The sequence below is a fragment of the Trachemys scripta genome, chromosome 15 (assembly GCF_013100865.1).
Source record: "Trachemys scripta elegans isolate TJP31775 chromosome 15, CAS_Tse_1.0, whole genome shotgun sequence".
Classification (NCBI taxonomy): domain Eukaryota; kingdom Metazoa; phylum Chordata; order Testudines; family Emydidae; genus Trachemys; species Trachemys scripta.
In genome coordinates this window covers 22,639,640-22,665,047 of record NC_048312.1, presented here as the reverse complement: position 1 = coordinate 22,665,047, position 25,408 = coordinate 22,639,640, and the positions used below count along the sequence as shown (strand labels likewise).

Here is a 25,408-nt window from a genome sequence, read left to right as displayed (position 1 = left end):
TGCCGAGCTCTTCCCGCCCCGGCCGCTGCCCATGTCTGCACCCGCCGCCAACTCGGACCTCAAGCGGGCTTTGCACGGCAGCCCCGAGACGAGCGTCCAGCATGAGCCCCCGCAGGCCGAGCCCATGCCCAAGAACTACCTGGTCCTCAGCATCTTCTCCTGCTTCTGCCCCGCGTACCCCATCAACATCGTGGCCTTCGTCTTCTCCATCATGGTGAGTGGCCGGGGAGAGCCCCTGCCCGGGCTGGCCGCCTCCTGCAGGCAGCTGGCAAATGTCATTGTCCCTGGGGGCTGATCGACGCCCCCCAGCCCCCGGTGGTGTAACCCAGCCCTGGGCGGTCCCGCAGCCACTGCCCGCCACGGGCTCCGGAATGAGATCAGCAGCAGCCGGACTCGGTTTGCTCAGGTCCTCCCTGCGGAGCCCCCCCTTGTCCCTTTGCTCTAGGAAGCCTTGTCCTAGCTCGGCCCATCTGGGCATCAGGGGGAGCATTGCTGGGCTGTGAGAGAGACTTCCCTTTCCCCGGGCTCTGGTCTGTCCCACTGCTGTGCCCGGAGTGGTGACTAGTTCAGTGTCCAGGCAACAACCCCCTTCGGATAGTATTCACCCCTCTCCAGTATGCACAGGAAGGGGGCTGGACTCCCCCCAGCATACCTATGCAAACTCCACAGCGGGCTCCATAGCTGTAAAAGGCCAGCTCCAACTCTGGGGAGCTCACATTTGGCTCTAAATTTTGTTGCTCAAACCTCTCTCGCGTACAGAGGGAATTCCGAACACAGCAGCACGCCTTCTCCTGTCAATTCACCTGTACACTTGGCAAAGGATTTGGGTGGGTGGGTTTTTGTTTCTTTTTAATGTATTCTGCCCCCTTTCCCCCCAACACTGGAAAAACACAATAACGTTCTGGACAGAGTCAGCCTTTGATCTTAAACCTCCCCTCACACTTTACCTCTTTACAACTGCTGAGTAACTGAAGAGGGGTAAAGCAGGAGAGCACACACCTGCATGCCTGTCTTTGAGCTAGTGGATAAGCGACCTTCTTGCAGTATAGAATACAGTCTGTATACTCCTGATCTGTAGAGCCAAAGGGTCAGAGCCGATCTGTCCTTTCCATTAAAGTATTCTTAAATACCCAGTCTGTGATCTTGACTGGCATCGCTATGAGGAGCATGCATGATAAAATACAGCAAAGGTTTCTTTCCCCGCCTCCCCCCATTCTCCTCTCTAGCGCGCTTTCTTTCTCTTGTGTGAGCGAAGCCAGTCTTTGTCTCCTGCGCTGAGGAGCGTCCCCCTGTTGGTTGACGGTTCTGTTGTTTTGGAGGAACGGTACCTGTTGTGGGGGGCCTGGCTGGGAGAGGAAGAAGCAATCTCTCTGGTGGCTTGGGCCAATCCCATGGAGGACTTTGAATGTCAGGACAGAGCCCTTGAACTGCACTCTAGATTCAGTGGGGAGCCAAGGAGACAGCACGCAAAGCAATGTGTTCGTGGGCACCTGTGTTAATAAGCAGAAGGGCTCCTGTGTTTTGTGGTACTTGGCGCATTTGGGGGTATGTGGTTTCATTCCTAGATAGGAGTCACAACGTACAAGCTTGGGGCTTAAAATGCATCAATCTCCGCAGCCTGAACTATGTCTAATGGGACGGAGTGCATCTTCGGGCCAGTCACGGGGGGAAGTGGGTGATTTTTTTTTTTGCCACCATGTCTCTTTGAGCACCCAGTAGCAATAAAGAGGCCAAAAGGACTCCAGGGCTGCAGCCTGACTTGACAATTTGAGGGCAGATGCCCTTGATGGTGGGGGTTGTGCTAGAGAGTCAGGTTCTTCCAAGTGCTCCCCTTGTCCTATCAGCATCTTTGCAGTCCTGCCTGGGGTTAGTTTTTACTCAGCTGGTTTGTTTCCAGATACTAATATTAGCAAGGCCACGAGGAAGCTGGTTCATGACGCTGCTCACAGTGGATATAAAGGAGATTGGAGATTTGCAGTTCTGAATTCTGAAGCATTTTCTTCCTTTGGTTTTGTTGGCAATCCTACTAAGAATACAGGTCCTGATCAGTAAGGTACTTGAGCACATTTACCTTGGAGCACTAGCCCCATTGGAGTCAATGGCACTGTGTGCTGGTTTTAATGTTAGGCATGTGTTTAAGTACCTTACTGAGACAAAACCATTAAGGAGATAATAATGTCAGTGGCATAAATCAGTGACACGGCCTCATGTTCTCCTGCCAGATAAATGAAAGCTGAAACACTTATCAGACCTAAAACATGGAGGCAAAGATGATTCAAATAAAGTCTTCGATGTTCTGTTATCTTGGTCACAAAGTTTTATTCCAATTAACTTTGTCTGTTAAACCAGATAATTCAACATTGTTATCCATTTTACATCTTATTTCCTTGAGTATTTCTGAATGGACCTTTCCACCCATCCTAATTATTTTTCTCTCCTCCTTATTCCTTGCCTCCTTCATAGAACTCATTGCTACACGAGATCAGTGAGTCCAAGAGGAGGATGATGGGGCACTATAATGCTGGAGGTGCTGTCTTTTGGATAAGCTGTAAAACTGAGGTCCTGGTCACTTGAGGTCATTAAAGATTGCTTGGTATTTTTTTGCAAGAGTAGAAGTGTTTACCCCAATGTCTGGGCCAAACTTACATTCTCCCCAACTGTATTCCTTGGCAATTCCAATTGTATATTGTATTCTTCTTTCCTTTAGTGCTTTAAGCTATCGTGTCGTGTTGCTGTGCAGTGTTAAACCATTGATGTGTTCCACCCCACATTCAGCTGTTTTATAACGCTGGATTAAGTGATTTCTATGTATCCCTTACCAGCCTCATAGGGGTGTTGGGTTTTTAATTAATTGGTGTGTGTGAGCTCCTGGGATGAAAGATTCCGCAGAAGTGAAAAGTAGAATTATAATTATTCTCCAGGATCTTCCTCAGCTTTCTACCTCGCTCTTCTCTTTACGCCTGATCCTGAGCCCATTGATTTCGTCGAGCTTGGATCAGATTCTGTGTCTCCTCCTTTAGAAGATCACCTGGTCCAGGTGCCATGGCTAATTTTGTGCCTGGTTCTGCTCCCGCTGCAGTCAATGGTGAGCCGCCTATTGGCTTCAGTGGGACCAAGGTTGGGCCCTTTATGTTAACCCCTCGTTGTCCATTACTGGCAACTCCTCTTCAGCTCTTTTGTTTTAGTGGCCAGCGAGGCAACGTGTGGTTTGATATTTGCAGTGGCATCTCAAGAGCTACTTCTCATCAACTTGTAAACTTTAAGGTCAGAAGGGACCATCATGATCCTCCAATCTGACCTCTTGCACATTGCAGGCCTCAGAACCTCACCCACCCATTCCTATAATAGCCCCCTAACTGCTGGCTGAGTTATTGGAGTCCTCAAGTCATGAATTAAAGACTTCAAGTTGCCGTGGCTCTCTGTGCGGGGTGGCTGTTATTGATTGGACAGGATGAATCCTTCAAACAGGGTGGGCAGCTGACCCACAGACTCCAGAACTCAAGGCATGAGGCTCATAATGGCAACTTATTGGACTCCAAGTCCAGCATTGCTGCAACTGGCTGACTCTTGTCTGCTTGTACGTTACTTTTCTTGAGCAGAGGCATTGCACGAGGTCCATAGGAGAAGTGGTGGGAGTGTGGAAGCAAAACGATGGAGCTTGCTCTCTGAAGCGGGTCCTTCCCCACTCCGTGTTTTTAAAGCACTGTTAGAGGCGTTTGTTCTGGTCAGCGGCGTGAGGCACGTGCGCTCGCATTTCCTTGCGTGTGACGTTATCCCCTTTAGAAGGTTTATTGGGAACATCCAAAGGACATTTTGTTTAAAAAGTAGCCAATAGCTAATTATGCACTAGGGTGCCCAGAGCCTTGTATAGGCAGGCGTGGGCGGGGTTGTTACTTGAATGTAAATAACTAACAATGCTTGGCAGGTGTACTGAAGCACATCTGCTGCTGCTGTTAGCTATACCCACCATATACTTACACAATATAGTCAGTCCATCCCTGTAAACACCGACGTGAAACGGGGGGGCTGTACCAGCGCCCTGGGGTGCAGAGTGGCTTACTCCTCCCTGTGTGCCCAGCTTGCTAATATGGGACAGGATGGAAGGGAGATGAAGCCTCTCACTCCTTGGCCCTTTCTGCTGCCGCCCTGCCCATTTGTTGATGGTTTGGTAGCGTTGGGCAAGTATGTCTTGCTCACCTCCTCTCAGCCAGAGTCAGTCTGAGCAGGAGAGCACAGGGAGCCTCGCTTCCCTGCAAAGCCGGGGAAGGGCTCTGCCAGGCAGCACAGACTGTCTTCAGGTATCTATGCTCACCACTATACCACGATGCTTCTGAACAGGATAACTCTGTCTTCAGGTATGTCAGCTGAGGCTGTTAAAAGTCATAAGTGTAGCGGGGAGGCTGACTTCTAAGGTATTTGCCATCTGTAAAACGCGGAGGGTTCTCCAGTTTGTTTTGCTTTGCAATGAACAGCCAGATTTCAGACTAAGGAATTATGAGCAAGCACTGTACTGTGGAAATGCTTCACAGAGTAAGCAACTTAAAATGAATTAAAACCGTAGGGCCCGATCCTGCTAACTTCTATGCCCATGAGTGCAGGACGGCCAGTTAGGGAACAGAGGAACTCTTGTATGTATAAATGAGTGAGTAGTCCTAACTCACATGAGTAAAGCTGCTGACAGCAGTAGGGCTGAAAGAAACAAGGGTTTGCAGGATCAGGCCTCTAATTGGTTTATGACTTCAAAATGAACAAGAGAGGAGGGATTTGAGAGATTTCATAAGGAATTAGACTCCAAGTGGCTGTGATTTGCTATTGAAACTAGATAAAGACTAAGAGGTTAAACACAGATAGACATATTACCCTAGACATAGTGGTTAGCCCTAGAAATAAGATTGGGGTTGGGTCGGTTTAGATCTATAACAGCTGGAGGTGTCCTAGGGGTGGAGAACCAAGGGCCTGATCCAAAGCCCTTTGAAGTCAGTGGAAAGACTCGCATTGATTTCTGTGGGCTTTAGGTTTGTCCCTCCCATATATCCATTTTATCCTTGAATAATATCTACTTAATGCTGTTCAGTATAAGCCTCCTGACAAAGGAGCCTCTCTCCTGCCGGTCTCTTAAATCTGGTGCTTGCCCCTTCGTGCTAATTGCCTCCTCCTCACCCAGGGATTTTTATTAAAATAACATTATTCAAATAGCATGATTTATTTAAGTACTGTATGCAGTGTGAATTATTTATCCATCCGGTGCCCACGCAGGTCACCTTGAAGCTTTCCTTCATGCTTCCGAAATACATTAGAATAGCTTTATAGAGCCATGACTTGTAGCTCCCTGCCTTGCCAAAAGCTTCATTTCAGCCTGCATCATGTGTTCAACAGGAAATAATTATGCTAGAAGTAACAAACCACTCTAAGAGTAGGATGAAGTTTTTATTTTCCCCTTAGGAATCGAGGCCTTTCTTGCAAGCAGCTAAGAAAATCCAACCTGGCAACTTTAATAATAATAACCATTATGTTTTAATAGTGATTTGTACTTCTGTAGCATCTTCCATATGAGGATCTCAAAGCACTTTAAAAACACTAAGATATTACCCTTGTGAGGTAAATAAGTAAACATTTTTAGACTCATGTTGCAGATGGATACAAGACATTAAGTGACTTACCCAAGGGCATTCTCAAAGTCATTAAATTAATGGAGATATCCTATCTCCTAGAACTGGAAGGGACCTTGAAAGGTCATTGAGTCCAGCCCCCTGCCTTCACTAGTAGGACCAAATAATGATTTTGCCCCAGATCCCTAAATGGCCCCCTCAAGGACTGAACTCACAACCCTGGGTTTAGCAGGCCAATGCTCAAACCACTGAGCTATCCCTTCCCCTTGGCAAAGACCAACATAGAGCCCAGCAACCCTGACTCCCAGTCCTTTGTTCCAACCCCAGGATCTTCCCTTCCATATAAACCACTTTTAATTTAGCCTCAAGAGTGTAATTTGAGAAAACCTGAGATTTCTTTTGATAACATAAAAGAGTGACAAAGTTAGTTCCCTGTTTCACTTTACCATCCCCTTGTCTCCCCGCCATCCTTCTAAATAGCTTAGCAAGCCAACCTCTGCTTGCTCTGCTCATGCAGATAGTCCTGGTAAAGTCATTGGAATAACTGCTTGAGTAGACAAGCAAGATTTTGACCAACATGACATAATAATAGAGAGACCTCTCAGTGAAGCAGGATATCCCTCTGCTAGTTTAAAGACAGATAGACTGGGCATTTCCCCACTTGGGCACAATAGCCGAGTCTCAGGACATATCGCTGGATTTCTGCCAGAATGATCAGTTGGGCTGGTTTCTATTAGTTGAAGGCAAGTCACCTGAGTGCCATAGCTCATCTCTCACCAGCTGTTTCCAAAGTGACTTCCATACATCCGATTTGACTCTTGCCCCTGTGGAATGAAGCGTGGGTGTCCAACTATTGTTAGAACAGATGAGAACTTCTGAAGCGGTTGGAAAAATCAATCCACTCTTGCTGAGTAAACTGTGAACTTTTTCTACATGGGCTTTTGAGGCTGCCATCCAGGGCCCCGTACACAGGGCAGATGTGAACTCACGGGGCTAAATTGTGGCTTTAAGCTGCAATCTGCACTGGAAGGCACTGCAGACGCCACATGTCTAGTGGGAACTCCCAGATATTTTGTGCCTGAGGGAGAGACAAATGGCTAGTGCCCAGGTTGTGGGGAGGAGCAGAGTCACTACTACAGCTCTTGAGAGGACTAGGTGCGACTTTTCCCACTGCTGGGTAGTGCAAAGGGCTTAGGGTCAGCACCCCATTTGGTCTTTATGGGCTCAGTTCTGCCACCCATAGAAATCAGAGGGACTACTCAGCGTGTAATGAATGTATACGGAACACATCACAGGACACCGCCAATACCACACTGAGTAACTGAGACCGCCGACCAGGGAAATAACCCACTTCCTTCCCTGACGAACCAAGGGACACACCCCACCCATGTACTCATTCGCTACACCGATACTGACTTGGACTCCTTATTCATTCCATGGGTGGCGTACCCAAGCCCACTTATCCACTGACACTTGAAAAACTCTTGCACCCCAATCTGGGTCTATGCCGGTTATGTGATATGTATGTATCTCTTCACCCTGGCAACCGACACCTGTAATCCCTCATAACCCAAGCCTGACCCCAGATGTACAGTACCTTCCCTCTTAACTTGTGTATATTTCATTTTAAACACTTTAATAAAATTTTTATATTTGATGTGAGTAAGGGTGACGGGATCCGGCACTAAGGGCGTATAAGAGCCTGAATGGTGTCTGCCCCTTGCACCTAGATACAAGGAGGGAGGCTCCTTAGAAGAGCTGTTTCGAAATCTTACGATTGCATGTTTTTCTGCTGGAAAATGTCAATTAATCGAAGTGAAACATTTCCTGGGAACATGGTGATTTCAATGAAGTTTCGTTTTAAAAAACCCAACACAACATTCAACTAATGTTGCCAGGATCCAGTTTGATGTTTCCGGAGAGGAATGCTTTGACTTTTTGCTTAGAAATGACTTTTTGTTTCAAAATGTATTGTATTTTATATATTTATTTTAAATGTCCAGTCAGGACACAATGTTTTGATTGACCCGACATGAGAAAAATGTTATAATTTCATTTTGCAGACCATGGAATGAAAAAGAGAAAATGATCTTGCAGAATTTCCCCCTTGGAAAATCCCGTGCCCACCTAGCGGTTTTCTTTACACTCTCACTAATCCTGGCACACCTACACAAGGCCAACCATAATCTGGTCCATAAGGTCAAATTCCTCCTCCTCCCTAGTTGAATTCCTCTGAGTTCAGAGACGTTACATCACCGATGAATTTGGCCCATAAAGCTTGGCCTGTTCACTAATAAACAGAGCATATACTGTGTCTGGCAGATGATAGCCCCTAATTATGTTGCTCTGTTTCTAATGCTGAATGCTGACTGCTGCTAAATCGATCCAAGATTAAACATCAGGTCCTTGGGGAACAAAGGTAATGCAGTAACATTTGGTATCCCCCCAGTTCTAATTGCACTTCAGTGGCCTGAAAGCCTTTGTATGGAACAGTAGACAAGCTACTAGTAAAGGTGTTATGGTTTAGTCACGGAAATGTTTTCTGACACCATCACATTGACAGCCAAGTTCAATCTGAATTAAGACTGAGAGTGCATACCAGTACATTGAAGGTAAAAATTATTTAAAAAGCAAAAGAATGGGAGGAAGGGGAAAATAAAAGAAATGCAGACTTTTGAATCTGGTAAATGCCCAATAAGTCACCCAACCGTAACTGTTGCCACCAGCACCACCTTCAAAAAAAGAAAACAAACACTGAGATACCTGATCCTCTAACAGTCATAGACTCATCTTGTCACTGACCACAAAGACTAATGGGTCCTATGATTACCCCAGCTCCAGCCTTCTTTACAGTTATGTGCAGTCTATAGCAAAAGATATGCTTTATAAATTCCCTGTCAGACCATCATTCCCCACTCTTCACTGAGGGCCTTATCCAAAGGCCATTGAAGACTCTTTTCATTGCCTGCATGGGGCTCTGGAAAAGGTCCTTAGATGCCATGGGTCATAAATGTGACCCAAGTGTCGTTAGGCATAGAATAGTGCTTCTTAGGCCCAGATCATGACATTACATTTGTTTTACATAAAACAACAAATGTCAGTATGGGGCTTAATTGTCAGATTTAGTATCAGAGATGTGTTCATGAAACTTTACTGTGGTGGAAATGTGCGTTGGTGGGTGCTTTAAGGCACTGTAGTTGAGCCAGGCAACTCAGCTCCACAACGATCCTCCTGGATGTGACAATCTTTAGGAAAATGCCTGGATTCTGCAGGTCCTAATTCGCCAGTGAATGACTTCTTTTATACGCTATCCAGTGTCTCAAATTTGATCCTGTGCACAGCATCTCGCCGAGCTCTTTCAAGTAAACCTCCATCTGAAGTCTCCCAGGTGAACCATTTTGAACTAGGACATGGCAAAAAGCATTAGAAGAATTTTCAAACTATGAAGGACGCCTATTTTTTCCCTCAGTCCTACTGCTTTAAAACCACTTGTCGGAATAATCTCAAATTAGGTTAAAAACTACTGACTGCTGGCCACAAAACACACACAAGAGTACAAGCATTTTTACTTGGAATTTTACAGTGTGTGGGGGGTGGCGGGGGGACGACACTGAGCTTTCAGTGGGAAAATGGGCATAATCGGGCTTTCTACCTTATCTACAGAGCAGCTGCTATAGTTAAATAAGTGGCTACCAAATCATGGCACCGTATATGTGTATTATATATCATTAATAATATATATATATACGTGTGTGTGTATAAACAGACTATTATTATGCCATATTTTTCAGAGTACTATGGATTTGTATTATGTTAATTATTAATAATATGCCATGCTTTACAAAAACCTAAACGCACAAAATCCCTGCGCAATAAGCATCCTCTTGAATTCCTATTATTGTGCTACAGTAGCTCTCTTTGCTTTGCCTATCCCGTTAACACCACAATTAATACTTCAAAATTTGGCTTTGAAAAATCAACACTGGGAAAAAGTCAGAAATTGGCAAGGTTCATTTGAGGCATTTCTGACAGGTTCACCTCTTGTTCATGCTGCTGGCTATAAATAACAATCCATTTCTCTTCCTAGTTATGCTCTCTGCATTTCAGTTCTTGTTCACAAACAAGGTAAGTGTCACAATAACCTATAACAGTCAATGCTGATGAGAAAAGGTGCAAATAGGAGACAAAAAGACAAACAAAAAGACTTCGTGATATAACTCAAGCACTGCTAAAATCATGGCTGATAAACAATACGTGGGACTGGAAATCGGTGAACCAAAATTGGTGTGTTGGAAATTAGGCCTTTGGTGGACACAGTAATGAGCGGACGGGCTATTTCACCAATCACTCCCTTTTGGGGTATGTAAAAATAAAAGAAGAGACTTTGAGGGAAAAATATGGACGGACGGATGGATGGAAACGCTTCCTGACCGAAAGAAGAGAGAAGGGGAAGGAGCAAGCTTCAGCATCATGGCCGCCACCCCCACCATCTACCGGGGACCCTGGAAGACCTTTGTCATCCTGAGCCTGAAAGTTAGCCTGACCAGACAGAGCCAAGAGAGAGAGGCACCCAGATGGCATTGCCACCTCCACCAGCCCCGACTAAATCCTGACTACTGCATGGGATGTAAGACTTTGTCATATACCCCTCCACTCACCCCATGTGTCCTTTTCCTTCCCCCACCTTATTTCTCTCTCTCTTGTCCCTCTCCTTTTTCCTTCAGTCTAATAAGAGTCTGGCTTAGCCAGCCACATCTGTGTATTTCGCAACACTGCTGCAAGCCTGTGACCAAGGAGGAAACTTTGAAAGCAGTGCCCTGAGCAGCCAGATACTGGCCCAAGTTTGCACAAGTTCAGAGTGGCTAATGAGACAATGTGCCGGTCCTCTGTGTAAGCAGAGTCAGGATGAGCTCTACCCTGACATCTGGTGGTGAATTATGGTGAGTGTGGAAAAGAACTCCAGGGGCTGATCTTGTTTGCATAGGCACACCCACCCGCCTGGCATGAAACAACAGGAACTGAAAGTGGTTACTTTGGCTAGTGTGGGATCCCCAGTTTCTCTGTTATTGGGGCAGGAAGAATAAAGTTTTGTTACCCTGATTCTGTGAATCAAGGCCAGTGGAACTGTTGTATGACAGAAGGACTCACCATTACCTAAGTAGCACTTGCTTGACAAGGGGCATGGGTTACAAAACCCAGTGAATTGAGAAAAGATGGGGCTAGGTATTTATATCTGATGGTATTGGCCCTCTTTGAGGGCTTGAAACACCAATTACACCACTTCATTTTTTCACTGTTAAATGTCAGAGCTAACTTTGATTCTATTAGAAGTCTAGTTACAGGCTGCTGAGCTGAATTCACTTTGGGCCAATGGTGCACCAGCACTGGGGCTCCCCTACTATGAGCTGAAATTACAAAAGCTGAAGATATTAAGAGCTGAGTGCTGTGTTAACTAGTGGGGGAGCCTGAAGCTATATTGCTAAGCAGCTGGTGGAGCAATTTGCGGGGACGACCGGAGGAGCGGCGCGGAGCCTTGCGGGGCCGGTTGGAGCGGTCCAAGGAACGGTGAGCAGAGCTGTTTGCAGGGACGGTTGCAGGGACGGCTGGAGCGACTCATAGGGCTGTGAGCGGAGTGGAGCAGCTCGTAGAGCAGAGCAGTTCGTGGGACGGCAGGAAGTGGACTGACTCGTGGTGAAGGCTGTGGCGGAACCCCACGGAGAGACGGCCGGCCGGCCTCAGATCACATAAGGTGCCCCTTAACACCCTGCGTGCCCCGCCCCTTTTACTCTGGGGCTGCACTGACCAGGGACAGAGACTTTGGGGGTTGTTGGACTTTTGGGACTTTGGGTGGTTGCTGGAGCCAAGAAACTTTGGGGGTGTTGGACTTTGGGGACTCTGGGTGATTTTGGGGTTGCTGGATTCAAGAACCAAAGGGAAAGGACACAGCCCAATTTGCTGGGGTGGGTCTTTTGCTCATGGTTTGTGTTATGAATCCTGTTTGTGGTGTTTTTCCAATTTAATGCTGATGTCGTTTACCTCATGTTATTAAACATTTTCTGCTACACTCAGACTCTGTGTTTGCGAGAGGGGAAGTATTGCCTCTTAGAGGCACCCAGGGAGTGGTATGTAAATTGTCCCAGGTCACTGGGTGGGGGCTCGAGCCGGTTTTGCATTGCATTATTGAAAGGGAACTCCTAGATACAGAACCCGGCCCTTGTTGCTGCCAACTTAGATGGGCAGAAGGGTTACGTGTGTTTTTCCAGCAGTGAGGCTGCAAGTGAGAATCAACACCAGAGAGAGATGCTGCATTTTCTACCTGTGCTGTTCATTTCTTTCCCCTGTTGTGTGCGATTACCTTGTTGGTTAGGAAACAGGATTGGATTCTAACAACAACAGCTCCAGTCCATTTCAGTTCACGTCTTCTCTTTTCCCCAAGAGGACTGTTATTGCCAGCTTTAATACCATCTAAGAGTCTGTGAAATGGCTGGGGGGGGGGGGAAGGGGGTTCATTCTAAAACCTCTCTCCAACTAAAGGAAACGGGAACAAGGGACGTTGCTAAAATGAAAGCCTTCCTTAATACTTTACATTGCAAATGCTTGAATTGTGTTCCCTTCTTCTTCTTTCTGTATCTTTAAAAAAGGGTGACAAAGATTTTTTCTGGTGTGTTTGCCATGGTACTAAGCAGGCTGGGGTCTCTGTGTAACCAAGCCTTGTTTAAAACTGCGTAAGTCTGGACAGTGACAGGGTCACGTTAACACCTTTGACTTTTTGGGCCCATTTATTCCATCTAATGTAATACAACAGGCGTAAACAATACATGAGATCGGTTGGTTTTCTTTTAGTTTTTGGGGTTATTTCATTGCTAACGAAACAGCCAATTTCTGCTCAAATGCAAATCACAATTCAAATCAAGCTGGAAAAAAAGGTTTTTCTAGGATAGTGCAAGTCAGTAATGCATGGGAATGAGTGTGGTGGGCGTTGATTCAGTAATCCTTATGTTGATGACTTCAGTGGGGCTACTCACTGAAGTAAAGGCTTGTCTGCCTGGGAAGTTATTCTGGACTAGATGTTCCTGATTAACTATTCCTGATTAACTCCATGTGTTATTCTAGAATAAGAGTGCCTTATTCCAAATTAATTAACTCCATGTTTGGATGCCAAAATGGATTAAATCAGGAATAATTAATCCACTTTGAATTCACATGCTACTTTATTCTTGATTATTTTTTATGTGTAGACAAGACCTTAGAGTTGCACAATTGAGACCTAAACTAGCCAAGAATAAGCCCTGAAATTTTGTGAACATAGAAACTGGAAACCAGAATCCCTTGTTACAATGAACCTCACTTAGTACAAATATGTGTTCTAAAAATAATGCTCAGTATTCTGAAGTCTTGTCTATGGTCCCAAAATGCAGGGCACTAAACGTAGTGACATCAATTGAACTGAGGGGTGGATTGAGTTGTTTAACAATAGTCACAAATTCTGTTTCTGTTCTGCAGGCTTTAAATAGTTATAGTCAAGGAGACATAGAAGGATCAAGAAGACTGGGTCGCAATGCACTCTGGGTTGCTGTGGCATCAATCATGATTGGCCTTCTGATTATTGGGATCTATTGTGTCGTTCACTTCACAACGGTAAGAAAAGTTTGGTCGTTTCCAATACAAGTAGTTCTTCCTTGAACAGGAGCTTCATTATAAGAGATTGACGACTATGGCAGACTGACACTATTCACAATGTTCATGTTATAATTCAAGGGTTCACTCTCATTAACTAAAAGCAATTTTTGCATTATTTCTTATTTAGAAGTAAAGGAGGTAGTGTTGTCTGGTGGTTAGAGCAGAGGACTGCGTGATAGGCATACTGGGATCTCCTCCAACCTTCGCAACTCACTCACTGTGTACCTTGGGAAAGTCACTTATTGCTCCATGCCTCAGTTTCCCTACCTGTAAAATGAAGTGAATGGAGCTCCTCAGATGCAAAATTCTAGTGTGTATAAATACCAAATCTCAGGATCAGAAAAGAGACACTGGATCTATTGTAACATTGCCAAACAGGAGAAGAGATGTGATTACTGATTCATTTTTTGGTATTAACTAGCAATATCATGCCAAAAAGCAACCATCTGTTTCTCATTGCCTTGCTATAAGTGAAAGTTGTCCACACACACTCCTATGTACAGATGATCAGCTTTTATCTTTTTATAGCCCTGGAGGAGAAACAAGTCCTTTTTTGTCTCTCTAAAATGATTTATCCAGGCAGAGGACACATTTATAATGAAAACAGGACAGAAATCATTAGGACAACAATATATTCTCTTCAGGCAGAGCAATAATATGTTCTTTTCTCTTTAGCAATGTGCATTCCACACAGTCAAATCCATTTATTATCATCTAACCTCTACAGAACCCCTTCCTTCCCTAAAGCATCCAAAATGCTTTACAAGCTAACGTACAACCTGTAAAGAGAGAGCACCTCAGCCACCACTGAAATGCAGCCATCTCTGGGGAGTGGAATGCAGTGGCCGTTTAACAGTGCACAACCACTTCAGACAGAACAATGACTGCAGGGAGAAGTTAAGGAAATAGACTGTAATTACATAGGAGGCTGGAGACAGCACACCTATGTTTATGAAAAGTGACGTGAGGTCAGGGACTTAGCTGTCTAGCTCACTGGAAGGAGAGAACCTCCAATAGCACAGTGCCCTTTAGCCGCATACCGAGATATTGATTCCTGTACTGACTCAAAGCCAAGAGTTTCCTTAGAGGTCTCCTGTCCAAATAGTTGCCCAAACTTGCCTTGCTTTGCTTGAAACCTGATAGGATCACAGACTCCGGCGGTCGGGTTCACTGGGTTCCCCCGTCTCTCTAACTGCACAGCCCCTCCATTTCTTTTCCTTCTCCTCTCTCTCGTCATTGAGGAATCTTTTGACTGGGGCAGCAGCTCTCCTTTTTCTTGTATAATGAGAATGTGCAAACAGGCTCACCCAACTGACCTTTTCTGATATCTGCCTGATATGCCTCTTTTTCTTCATAAGCAGTCATGGGATAAGAGGGCAGGTCCTCTCTTGGATTGGTAAGTGGTTAAAAGATAGCAAACAAAGGGTAGGAATAAATGGTCAGTTTTCAGAATGGAGAGAGGTAAATAGTGGTGTCCCCCAGGGCCCCAGTCCTATTCAACATATTCTTACCAGATCTGGAAAAAGGGGTAAACTGTGAGGTGGCAAAATTTGCAGATGATACAAAACTACTAAAGATAGTTAAGTCCCAGGCAGACTGTGAAGAGCTACAAAAGGATCTCTCAAAACTGTGTGCAGATGTGGTCGTCCCATCCCAAAAAATATATATTGGACTTGGAAGAGGTTCAGAAAAGGGCAACAAAAATATTAGGGGTATGGAACAGCTGCCATATGAGGAGAGATTAATAAGACTGGAACTTTTCAGCTTGGAAAAGAGATGACTAAGGGGAGATATGATAGAGGTCTATAAAATCATGACTGGTGTGGAGAAAGTAAATAAGGAAGTGTTATTTACTCCTTCTCATAACACAAGCACTTGGGGCCACCAAATGAAATTAAGAGGCAGCAGGTTTAAAACAAACAAAAGGAAGTATTTTTTCACACAATGCAGTCAACTTGTGGAACTCCTTGCCAGAGGATGTTGTGAAGGCCAAGACAAGACTATAACAGGGTTCAAAAAAGAACTAGATAAGTTCATAGAGGATAGGTCCATCAATGGCTATTAGCCAGGATGGGCAGGGATGGTGTCCCTAGCCTCTGTTTGTCAGCAGCTGGGAATGGGTGACAAGGAATGGATCACTTGATGATTCCCTGTTCTGTTCATTCCCTCTGGGGCACCTGGCACTGGCCACTGTCAGAAGACAGGATACTGGGCTAGATGGACCTTTGGTCTGACCCAGTAGGGCCATTCTTATGTTCTTCACTTCCCAGTCTTCATTTTCTAGTGTGAAAACCTCTAATCTCTCTTCAGTAGAAGTCTTCCCATGCATCTACTCATTGTTGTTGCCTTTCCTTGGACCATTTCTATTGAACACTAAATGCTTTTCGAGATGAGGGTGCCCACGGTGTTTCAGTGGAGAGTGTAACATTGATGTAAATAATGACATTATAATAGTCCCCATATTATCTGTCCGGGGCCTGAGTGTCATTTACAGCAGGGCCATGTTACACTGGTAATGGAAAAGGACCTGTGCGGGAAACCTGCTTTTATACTGACTTTAAGGCCCCTTTACATTGGTGCAAAGTAGCCTGGAGTTTGCTTTATTTGACGACTGCTGCTGTGTGTGGAGTAGATGTATTCACGGAGCTGTGTACTATGACGTGTACTGTTTTTTCAGCCAGGATATAGTTAATATAAAAAGCTGGGCCAGTAGCATGTAGAAGTAGCATTAACTTGTGTTTATCAACACTGAATTCCACCTGCTGTCATGTTATCCCATCATCGGTCATTGCTGGCTCCCTCCTAAGTTCCTCAGTCTTGTCAAGACTTGAGTAGCCTAAATGATTTTGGTCACTGGTAAATTTTGCCCCCTTACGGTTCATCTCCTTTCCAGATAACTAATAAAGATATTTAATAACAAGTCTCGTTATGGATCCTTTGGGATGCCCCACGATTAACCTCCTGGAAAATTCCTCTTCTTTGTTTATTGTTTGCAGCCAGTTTTACCTCTCCTCTCAAGACTACTTGGTTTCTTGAGGAGCTTGCAGACAACTTCACTTGGGCGTTCATAAAGCTTTGATGAAATTATACCTGCCTCTTCTCCTTATCTACTAGTGTGCTGATTCCTTCAAAGAATTTGAACAGATTAAAGAGGCATGATTTTTCTTTACGGAAGCCAGGCTGATTTGTATGTTCGGCTCAGTGTTTTATAATTCTTTCATTATTGCTTCATCCAATTTATCTGTTATTGGCGTAATGGCTTAACTGACCTGTAATGCCCAGGATCACGCCTAGCATTTTTTTTAGGACACATACAATATTTGCTACTCTCTGGTCCAGTCGCTGATTTAATGAGTCCCTGTTTTTGGTAGAAGCTCAGCCCTGTCATGCTTAAATTCTTTCAGAATGCTTTGGATTAAGACCATCTGGTGACTTGCACTTTACAACAGAGGTTTTCAAAGGACCCTACTCCTTTTGAATTACACCTGATTCCGTTAGGTCCCTTTCATAATCCCAGCCACTGTTATCAGTTTGTTCCAGCTTCTCCTCTTTTGGCCCCTCCATCCCTGAAGATACACATGTGCTCAGTCCCTCAGGAGAGGGAGCAAGCCCTCAGGCTAGTGTTGGATCAGAGTTATAGGAAGGCTCCAGTGGTACCCACACCAAGCCATCCTCAGCTGGCTGGAAACTCCGAGTAATGCAGGGCTGGGCTGTTGGGGGTAGTGATGGTAGCCGTAGCAGAGGGGGAAATGAGGGATATTCCACCCCAACACAAAACAATGGCAAGAATTGTACTTTCTATTAACTGCAGGCCCCACCTTAACTTCAACGGGGAAACAGGATTCGGTAGGTGTTCTTGGGATTCCCCTTGAATTTTCTAGCCAAGTCTGGCATTTCTGAACTGTGGCATGAACAGAAATGGATTTGGAGTGACCACTGCTAGGTTTGTCATTCTCTGTGACAGATTATGGGCCTGCTAAGGCAATGTGCCTGCAGAATCAGGCTGCCCCTGGGCCCTCGAATTCTGCTCTCTGTGACAAGGGCCTTGTCGCTCCTGCAGATGAGCTCAAAGATCAGACCCAGCTGGGAAGAACTAGAGCATGTGGCGAGGTCCACTAGCAGCTTGCGTATCACAGGAACTGCCAAAGATTGTTCTGCAGCAGACTGAAAATAGATCAGGGCAGGGGACTGGTGGATTCAGAAGGGAGAAGAGCTCTTTATATTTCAGTGAGCTCCTACCCTCGGAGGAATCTTGCCCTTCTCTGCATAGCCTGAATAGTTTTATTCAATCCCTCTGTTGAGTCCTGAGGAACCAGTCGGAGGGTTAGAGCAGCTGGGAGGCTGGCCCAATATGTTGGGAAATGTCTAGAGTCTGTTTTCATGGTAAAGATTTACCAGGAGGCAGACACTGAGCCAAGTTCTGGGCTTGTACGGGTGACCCTCAGAGCAGAAGTTGTTCTCCTGTCTGTCAGGATAGCACTTTCTCTCTAGGGGGCTGTAATGGAGCTCACTACTCACTGCTGGGGTGCCTCCTTTTGTGGCTTGTCTGGGGACTAGCTCTCAACTGGTCTGAGGCCCCCTCCTTCGGTTGCTTGCCCCGCAGTCTCTCTCTCTGGACTCAGGTTACGCCCTCTTCATCATTCAGTCCTCCGGCCAGATCACCTAGTCCTCCCATTCTGAGGTGTCAAAGGCCCTTGGCCCAGACAATAGGGGAACCTGGGCCCACCCACCACTCTGGACTGCAGCCAGAGACCCTACGCCCAGCCACCACTATCTGCTCAAGGTCCAGTCTTGTTGCTGTTTCCCTGGGCTCTTTCCTACCTTTCTGCCCTATCATCTGGCCCACCTCTGGGTTACCACTGCAGCCCCCTCTGCTCCCCATGGCTACTTCCCCCTCTCAGCTACTTGTCAGAGTCTGTAGTCCAAGACTGGTTCCCAGGGCTCACTCTCCACCTAGTTCTCCTCCTTGTACTGAGCAAACTCCCCTCCCCTCTAGGGAGTGACAACACAGCTCCTCCCTGCAGACCTCCTCCTACCACCAACTTCCTTTCTTTATAAGCCTGTCCCAGCTCCTCCCCCAGCTGAGCTTCATCAGCCATTCGGCTTTACCAGTCACTCGCTCCCCTCCAGGGGCAGCCTGTAGATTAATGGGCCTATTTTAGCTGTGCAGGCCATGTGCAGGGTGGACACCGCATCACAAGGACATGTGGGAAACATCCATTTTAAGCTGGGAAATGACATCTGACAGATAGTATGAGGTACAGCCTGGTTAAGGGAGTATGGAGTCCCTAGACATAATGTTCGGTAGGACACTGAGAGGCTAAAGCGCCCCACAGTTTGGAGTTTCTAAACCAGTGCTCCGTCTGCCCAGTCATTAGCCTGGCCCTGGGGTCACTTTAGCTGCATTAATAGATTTCACAGCAAGTACATGTCGAATGAGACGTGTTTAGATTCACCTTTAAATTTTGCACGGAAATGTTGTTTCAAAATAAAACAAATGCACAAAGTGTTTAGAGGCCAAATTGTTAGCAGAATACAGACTTAGCAGCACCAGCCTCAGAGGAAACAGATTTGTGTTTGGTTTAAATTGGATACTTTCAAAACTAGATGGATTTACTTTCTCAATTCACTGGGGCAACTCGAGAGAAGATTTCAGAGTAACAGCCGTGTTAGTCTGTATCCGCAAAAAGAAGAACAGGAGTACTTGTGGCACCTTAGAGACTAACAAATTTATTAGATTTGTTAGTCTCTAAGGTGCCACAAGTACTCCTGTTCTTCTTTTCGAGAGAAGATTGAAAATCTCATTCGGTATAAATCCAATCCTCATCTGGAAATCAATGGCGCTTACTCCAAGTTATACCAGCTGAGGAGCAGGCCAAATCAGATTTTGAGTTTTGTTTCTATATTTGCACGATTGACATTTTCACTAATGGTGCAAGGGTAAGACTTGATTATCTCAATCGGTGCAAACTTTGGCCTGTCCTTGTCTATGCTTTGGAGCCAGTGCTAGTTGAACTACTTTGACTACTGAATCGGGGCTATTCCCAATGCAGACAAAGCCAAACAGAAGGTGTAAGATAAAGAAGGCCCCTTCCCTGCTATACCTTGTACCCTCTCCTGTTAGTTTCCTTCCCTGTATGCACAACCCCTTCCACTCCTTCGGTATGTAACTGACACTCACACTGACTTGCTAAAATGTAACTTAAGCCACTGCTTACCTCACCACCAAGTTTAGCCCCAAATGTGAAGCTAAAGGCATTTTATCTAGGTGAAAAAAGCTGTGTTTGCCCTGCAGGAGCCAATACGACCTAAACAGGGCAGGGAGCAGTTCCCTTCACACTGCGTTAGGCCATAACTACGCCGTAATGGGGCTAGTCAGAGTGAACGGTAGGTGTGCCAATGTCGGACCTGCCAATGTCATCATGGGCCTGAGCTAAAGTCCATTGAAGTCGATGAGACTTTCCACCGACCTCACTGGGCTTTGGGTGAGGATCCATGTTGCCTGCTGGTGAGTGCAGCCTTCCAAAGCTCTCCTCTCTGCCCCAGCTATAGCGAATGGGGATTCTTCTTTGGTGCAGCTGACAGAGACCTGGATTTGTGGAGCAGAGGGTCTTACAGTTGTGTTCCTGCTGACAGCTGTGGAGTCCAGGGAGCTACAGATTTCATTCCGGTCTCACTAGCTGCAGCGAGGACACAACTCCTGAGCTCAGGTCGCAGCAGTGAAATGAGGGAGGCCCCAGTTTTTCAATGTTTTTAAAAGCATATTTATTTGTCATATTTATACTATGCTCCCAGGGGAGCCCCCTCACCCTCTGCAGCAGGACTGGATTTGCTCCCGATTCTGTGAGTAATCTGTGATTTTTATACAGCCTTTTACAGTCATTATTTTTAAAACCACGTCAGTTTGACTCGAACATGTGTGCAAGTGGTGGTGCAAGTGGTGATGCGGGCGCTGTTGGGAGCAGAGTTAGAGATCAAATTTGTTTTGTTTTCCCATTAAGCACAGAAACACGTCCGCTAACGACCAGTTCTTTGGTATGGGGCACCAAAGGGATTTACTAGTCAAAGTAAGTTGGAGAGAGCTGAATAGAAATGTGGGGAACCACTAAGCACTGATACAGCAAAGTAAAAACACTCACCCAGCTGTATAGACCTGACTGTGAAATACAGACAGCCCGAGGATGAGGAGGGGTGGCCAAAATACTAAAGGGAAGGGATACAAGGGGTGCCTGCCAATGGACAGGCACTCGGAGCAGTTTTCATTCACATCAACAGCTCATCCTCCCAATTTGTCAGGAACCGAGCTGCCAAAGGGCGAATCGAGTTACCAGCTGACGGATACACACATGAGGAGGGCAGTCTGTATTCAGCTCCTTTAGAATTTCATCCCAACTGTTAGGATATTTTAATATTGATGCAGAGAAGCGTTTTGACTCCCCCTTTTATCTCTGTTTAGACGGCGCTTCACCCCATGCAAGTCCCAGAGAGCTTTCAGGAAATAACCTTTTCCCGTGGCTCATAGAGGAGATATGGGAACAGTCAGGCTTTCTAAAACCATTGAAAGTACTAGTCCCTTTCTTTTTAACAATCACAGGGCCTCAGCTAACCCCCAGACATTATGATTTCGTGTTGGGCAATCCTTGCTGGAAGGAAGAGGATTAAGCAATTGTGCAATCTGCCAGGCACAGTGTACACTGAGATCTTTTCTTACTAATTTCTCAATTACTCTGTGGAAGGAAAAGATACATAACGATAATACTCTTCACTTCTGTAGCATTTTCCACCTGCAGACCTCCAGGTACTTGACAATCAGGAGTGTATTAAGACTCACAGGACATGACCACGCAGCCCATGGCAGTGAGCTCCCAACCCAGGTTGACAGACTTTGGGCTTGCAGGGCTCATGCTAGCGGTCCAAAAATAGCCCTGTAGACAGTGCTTCGAAGTTGCTGCCAAGGCTGGAACTCGGGCTCGGCATTTTAGAGCACTAGCGTGAGTCCTGTTAGGACAAGTCTCTTGACGAGGAGGCTGGGAGGCTCACTGCCGCAGGCTACGTAAACATACCCTTAATGCCCTGTGAGTCTTGAAATTATTATATTCTCCATGTTCCAGATAGGCTAAATTAAGGAGTCGCAAGATGACTTGACTTGCCCACGGTTACACAGCGAGTCTGTGGCAGAGGTGGGCACAGGACCCAGATCTTTTCACTCACTGTTCTGGTCTCAGACTGCATGGCCATGCTTCCTCCTCCAACACTAATGTGACTGTGATGTTAACCGCACAGCCATCCCTCCACAAAGGCCTTCTCCCAGCCCACAGGCATCATGTTAAAGATATTTATAAACCAAAGAGCCCCATGGCAAGCAGAGTCCGGATTTGTTCAGTGTTATCAGCATTCTGACAGGAGGATAAAGAACACACCTAGGGCAGGGGCTCCAAAGTTTGGCTAATGATTATTATTATTTGCATTCCTGTAGCACCCAGAAGCCCTAGCCAGTGACCAGGACCCCATTACGCTAGGTGCTGGACAAACACAGAACAAAAAGGCGGTCCTTTCCCCAAAGAGCTTCCAATCTTAGACAAGACACAATGGATGGAGACAGACATCCTACAAAATGGCCTGCAGCTTCCCTCCTATTTATTAATGGAGTGGCCTATATAGCCTGAATGCTCAGACCTGTGAACTCTGCAGCCTCACGAGGCTGGCTGCAACCTGCTCTGTTTTCCATAAGCTAAGGGCAGCTCCAGCTCTTGGCAGATTGGTAGCGAAGCCCCTTTGATTGGGCACAATTTGGGCACCCCAGCAAAACTTAGGGCAAGCCTGGAAGTCCTTATTTATCTTTGGCCTGGTCCTGAGAATGGCAGAGAATCCTCTAAGTCCTGACTCCGATAGCCTTCTCTCCAGCCTTAACAGGAGATTTCCCTGAGTAAGAACTGAATAAAAAATGATGGCCCAATTGTTCCCCTCAGACCTGTGCATGGAGGGGACCTTCTGCACCAGCTTTTGCCCTTTCCATTGAGGACCGGACTTAGTCCTGCTCAGTTCCCAGCTGTAAATTTGCTAAAGAGTAAACACAGTCTGAGGCTGCATTTACTGTTTAGTGGAGCTCCCTCTTCCATGCTTTGCATCTCCTTTAAGGCATTTCTGGGGCAGCTGATTGCGGGAGACGTTATGGAAATTGTCCAGAAAAGAGGGAGGGGGAACAACAGAGAGCCCAGCACCCTTGAGTATTCTGTGAAATCAGCAGAACCCTTGAGGGAGTCATGGGTTCTGAGGGCCACACCTGCTGCTTCTCTGGGGGGCAGGCAGGCCCTGCCCCCAACACAAGAATCGGCAGGAAACTCCATAAAGGGAACCTCTCAGAGTTTTCCTCCCCTACCCACGGCCCACAGGAGGGGCGATCAGGCCTTGAATAAGGACCTTGACAACCCATAATGCATTGCCACAATATCAGACATTGGTGTCACTTGCAAAACCATGTTCTTGCCTGGCTGATTTTTACAGTTTGAGGGGAAAGAGCTCCTACTGCCCTTTTGAAAATGTTGACTGACCCCTTAGCAAACATCAGACTGTTTCCTGGCAATCAGACAATCCTAGCCTACACTGATTTAGGTAACCCTGATTAAAAATTCAGGTCTGACTGAGAGTAGACTGATGCCAATGGAAACATAATGCTTTGCTTCAAAAGTATATTGAACCACTAATCCACTGGGATGTTTGTTTTTAATAGGAACAAGTGCCATTAAATAATGCATCCATTAGGCCTGTAGAATGAATAATTTAAATGCAGATCTCTCTCTCTCTCTCTCTCTCAAAAATACATATTTTTGTGCCATTGCAGCATGCTATCTGAAGACCAGGACTGAGCATGAAGGATTATCGTTATCTAAACTCTGGGAAGGAAATGCGTGAAGAAGGGGGAAAAAAATCCTTCATTCCAGACTGTTAGATTTGACCCTCCAAGTCCCTCTCCAGAGGCAAGTTGCTGGTGGATGAACTAATAGTCCAAAGTTAGCACATCAAAGCAGCGTGACCAGATGTGCAAAGTTATTTATTTGAAAAAGAATCTTGGTATAGAGCAATGCACACCCTCCTATCCTAATGTACAGTGGGTTCTTGGCCCGTTGTGACCGACTTTACTTTCTCTCTTATGCAGAGGGTGCCCTGAATCCATGGGTGTTCACTGGTTGAACTTAGTGACACAAAACCAACTTGTCTATACTGTTTACAGCATATGATTCATGGCCTCATCCTAAGCCCGGTGAAGCTAGTAGTATGACTCCCATTGACATCATGGGGCTTTGGATTGGGCCCTGAAAGATTTGTATAATATTTTAAAATTGCCTTAGCATGTAATCATACTAAATAATGAATTTATGGTCAGTTTTTCTCTGCTATAGAGTCACCAAGTTCTTTCCTTCTTAGTCATCCCGAGCTTTTCTATCACCTTGTTTTTTTTCACCATCTGAAGGCTGATTTCAATCAGTTGATTATGAAGGGAATCTCTTGTCCCATATTGTGAATCTATATGCATTTCTTCCAAACGACCTCTCACATCTGTTGTCTTCTACTGTTGAGCCACCTTGCATTGTCCCCCCACAGACACACTTTGAACGTGCACTAAGCATATTTTCCTCTTCCGTGCTGTGTCTATAAGAACATTTTCTCATTTTTTTTCTGACAAAGTAGGTGCATTTTAGTCAATGTGCTTGTCAATCCATTTTTTTACAGTGTCTCTAGCAAATCAGTTCATCAGATTGTGCCCCACTTCATTAGTGTTTGTGTTTGATTCACCAACTCATCCTGCCGCGATCGTTTGTAAGTCAGCGCACTCGGTAAGACACAGATCCTGCCACCCTGAGTTACGCTGAGTAGCATCAGACTAATAATACAACAACCTGCTCAGAGAGTGAGGTACTGATCAGTAAGAGTGAGGGCACGTCTACACAGCCCAGGGTAGAGAACCTCTCAGCCCGGGACAACACACTTGGGCTAGCACGGCTTGCACTAACACTGTAAAAATAGCTGTGTAGACAATGCCTTGAAGCGGCAGCTTGGGCTGGAGCTTGGAGTCAGAAGCCTAGGGAGGGGGCGGGCTTGCTGCCAGGGGCTGTGTAGATGCACTCTAAGGAGGGAAGATGCTGCCCCTAAGCAAACACCAGAACGCAGGACAATACAACTGCACTTTCTTAGCTGAAAACTTAAGAGAACAAATTTGTTTTTGTAAGCAAAATAATCGGTGCTCAAGAAGGACGAAGTGCAGTAAAGATTAACATGGAGGGCCACATCCTCCACTGGGGTAAGTCGTTGTAGTTCCGTTGGCTAAGTTATTATTACAACTTCAACGTACACTCATTCTCCTCTCATTCACAATGGTGTAACTCAGGAGTGACCCCATTGAAATCAGTAGAATTTTATTGGTGTAAAACAGGCGTCAATGAGAAGAGAATCATGCCTGGAACGAGTACAACTATGCTATTGCAAAGGAATAATCTTCAGAAATCTGTGCCTGTCAAAGCAGCTATCCGGCAACAGAGTGTATTTTCTGTGCACTGAGGTTAGGTTTTTAACAGAATTGTACTGTGGGGGGGGTTGTTTGTTTCTGCCTTCATGGTGGCCAATTTCTGATTTTTCATTGAAGTCAGTGATGTAAATTCTGTTCTTAATGACACTAGTATAAATCTTGAGTCATTCCACGAAGGTCAGGATTTACACTGGTAGAATTTGCCCAGTTTGGAGTTTGTTTGCCACTGATTTCAATAACCCCAGGAACTGCCCCGTTCTGAGCACGTCTTAATGATTTTTGGATACTGTTTCACGGATTACAAATGTTTTGTAACTTGCATTATTATCAGGTGTAACAAAATTGTCATTGAGAGGCAGAATAAAATTGGTTTTAACTAATCATGTTCACACTGGTGTGTGGGAAGTGTCTTTCCTAAGGTTCCTTGTCACTCATTTTTTTTATTATTGTTATTTTAATGATTAGTTTGGTTTTTTTTCAAACCACTTCGGAGAAATTAGGTTTCAGAATAAAAGGAACCAGGCCAAGAACAAAGGGTGGCCTGGCTTAGTTGGTGCTGCTCACGCAGGCCAGGGTGAAGAGGATCTTCTGTTCC

The 25,408-nt window shown here is 45.6% G+C and overlaps 1 protein-coding gene across 1 annotated transcript; it reads left to right on the top strand.

Annotated features, from left to right (window-relative positions):
* The first annotated feature begins 31 nt into the window (after window positions 1-31).
* Window positions 32-25,166, top strand: TMEM233 (transmembrane protein 233). The gene is made up of 3 exons (XM_034791298.1): window positions 32-214; window positions 13,113-13,247; window positions 23,131-25,166. Exons 1-3 carry the CDS (start codon window positions 32-34, stop codon window positions 23,140-23,142), a joined length of 330 nt encoding a protein of 109 aa, XP_034647189.1. The 3' UTR covers window positions 23,143-25,166.
* The last annotated feature ends 242 nt before the right edge of the window (window positions 25,167-25,408 follow it).

Excerpts from the sequence above, each read along its gene's own strand:
- TMEM233 (XM_034791298.1), top strand. The coding sequence starts at position 32 with ATGTCTGCACCCGCCGCCAACTCGGACCTCAAGCGGGCTTTGCACGGC. Across the intron at positions 215-13,112 it reads CCTTCGTCTTCTCCATCATG|GCTTTAAATAGTTATAGTCA; the intron begins GTGAGTGGCCGG and ends TCTGTTCTGCAG.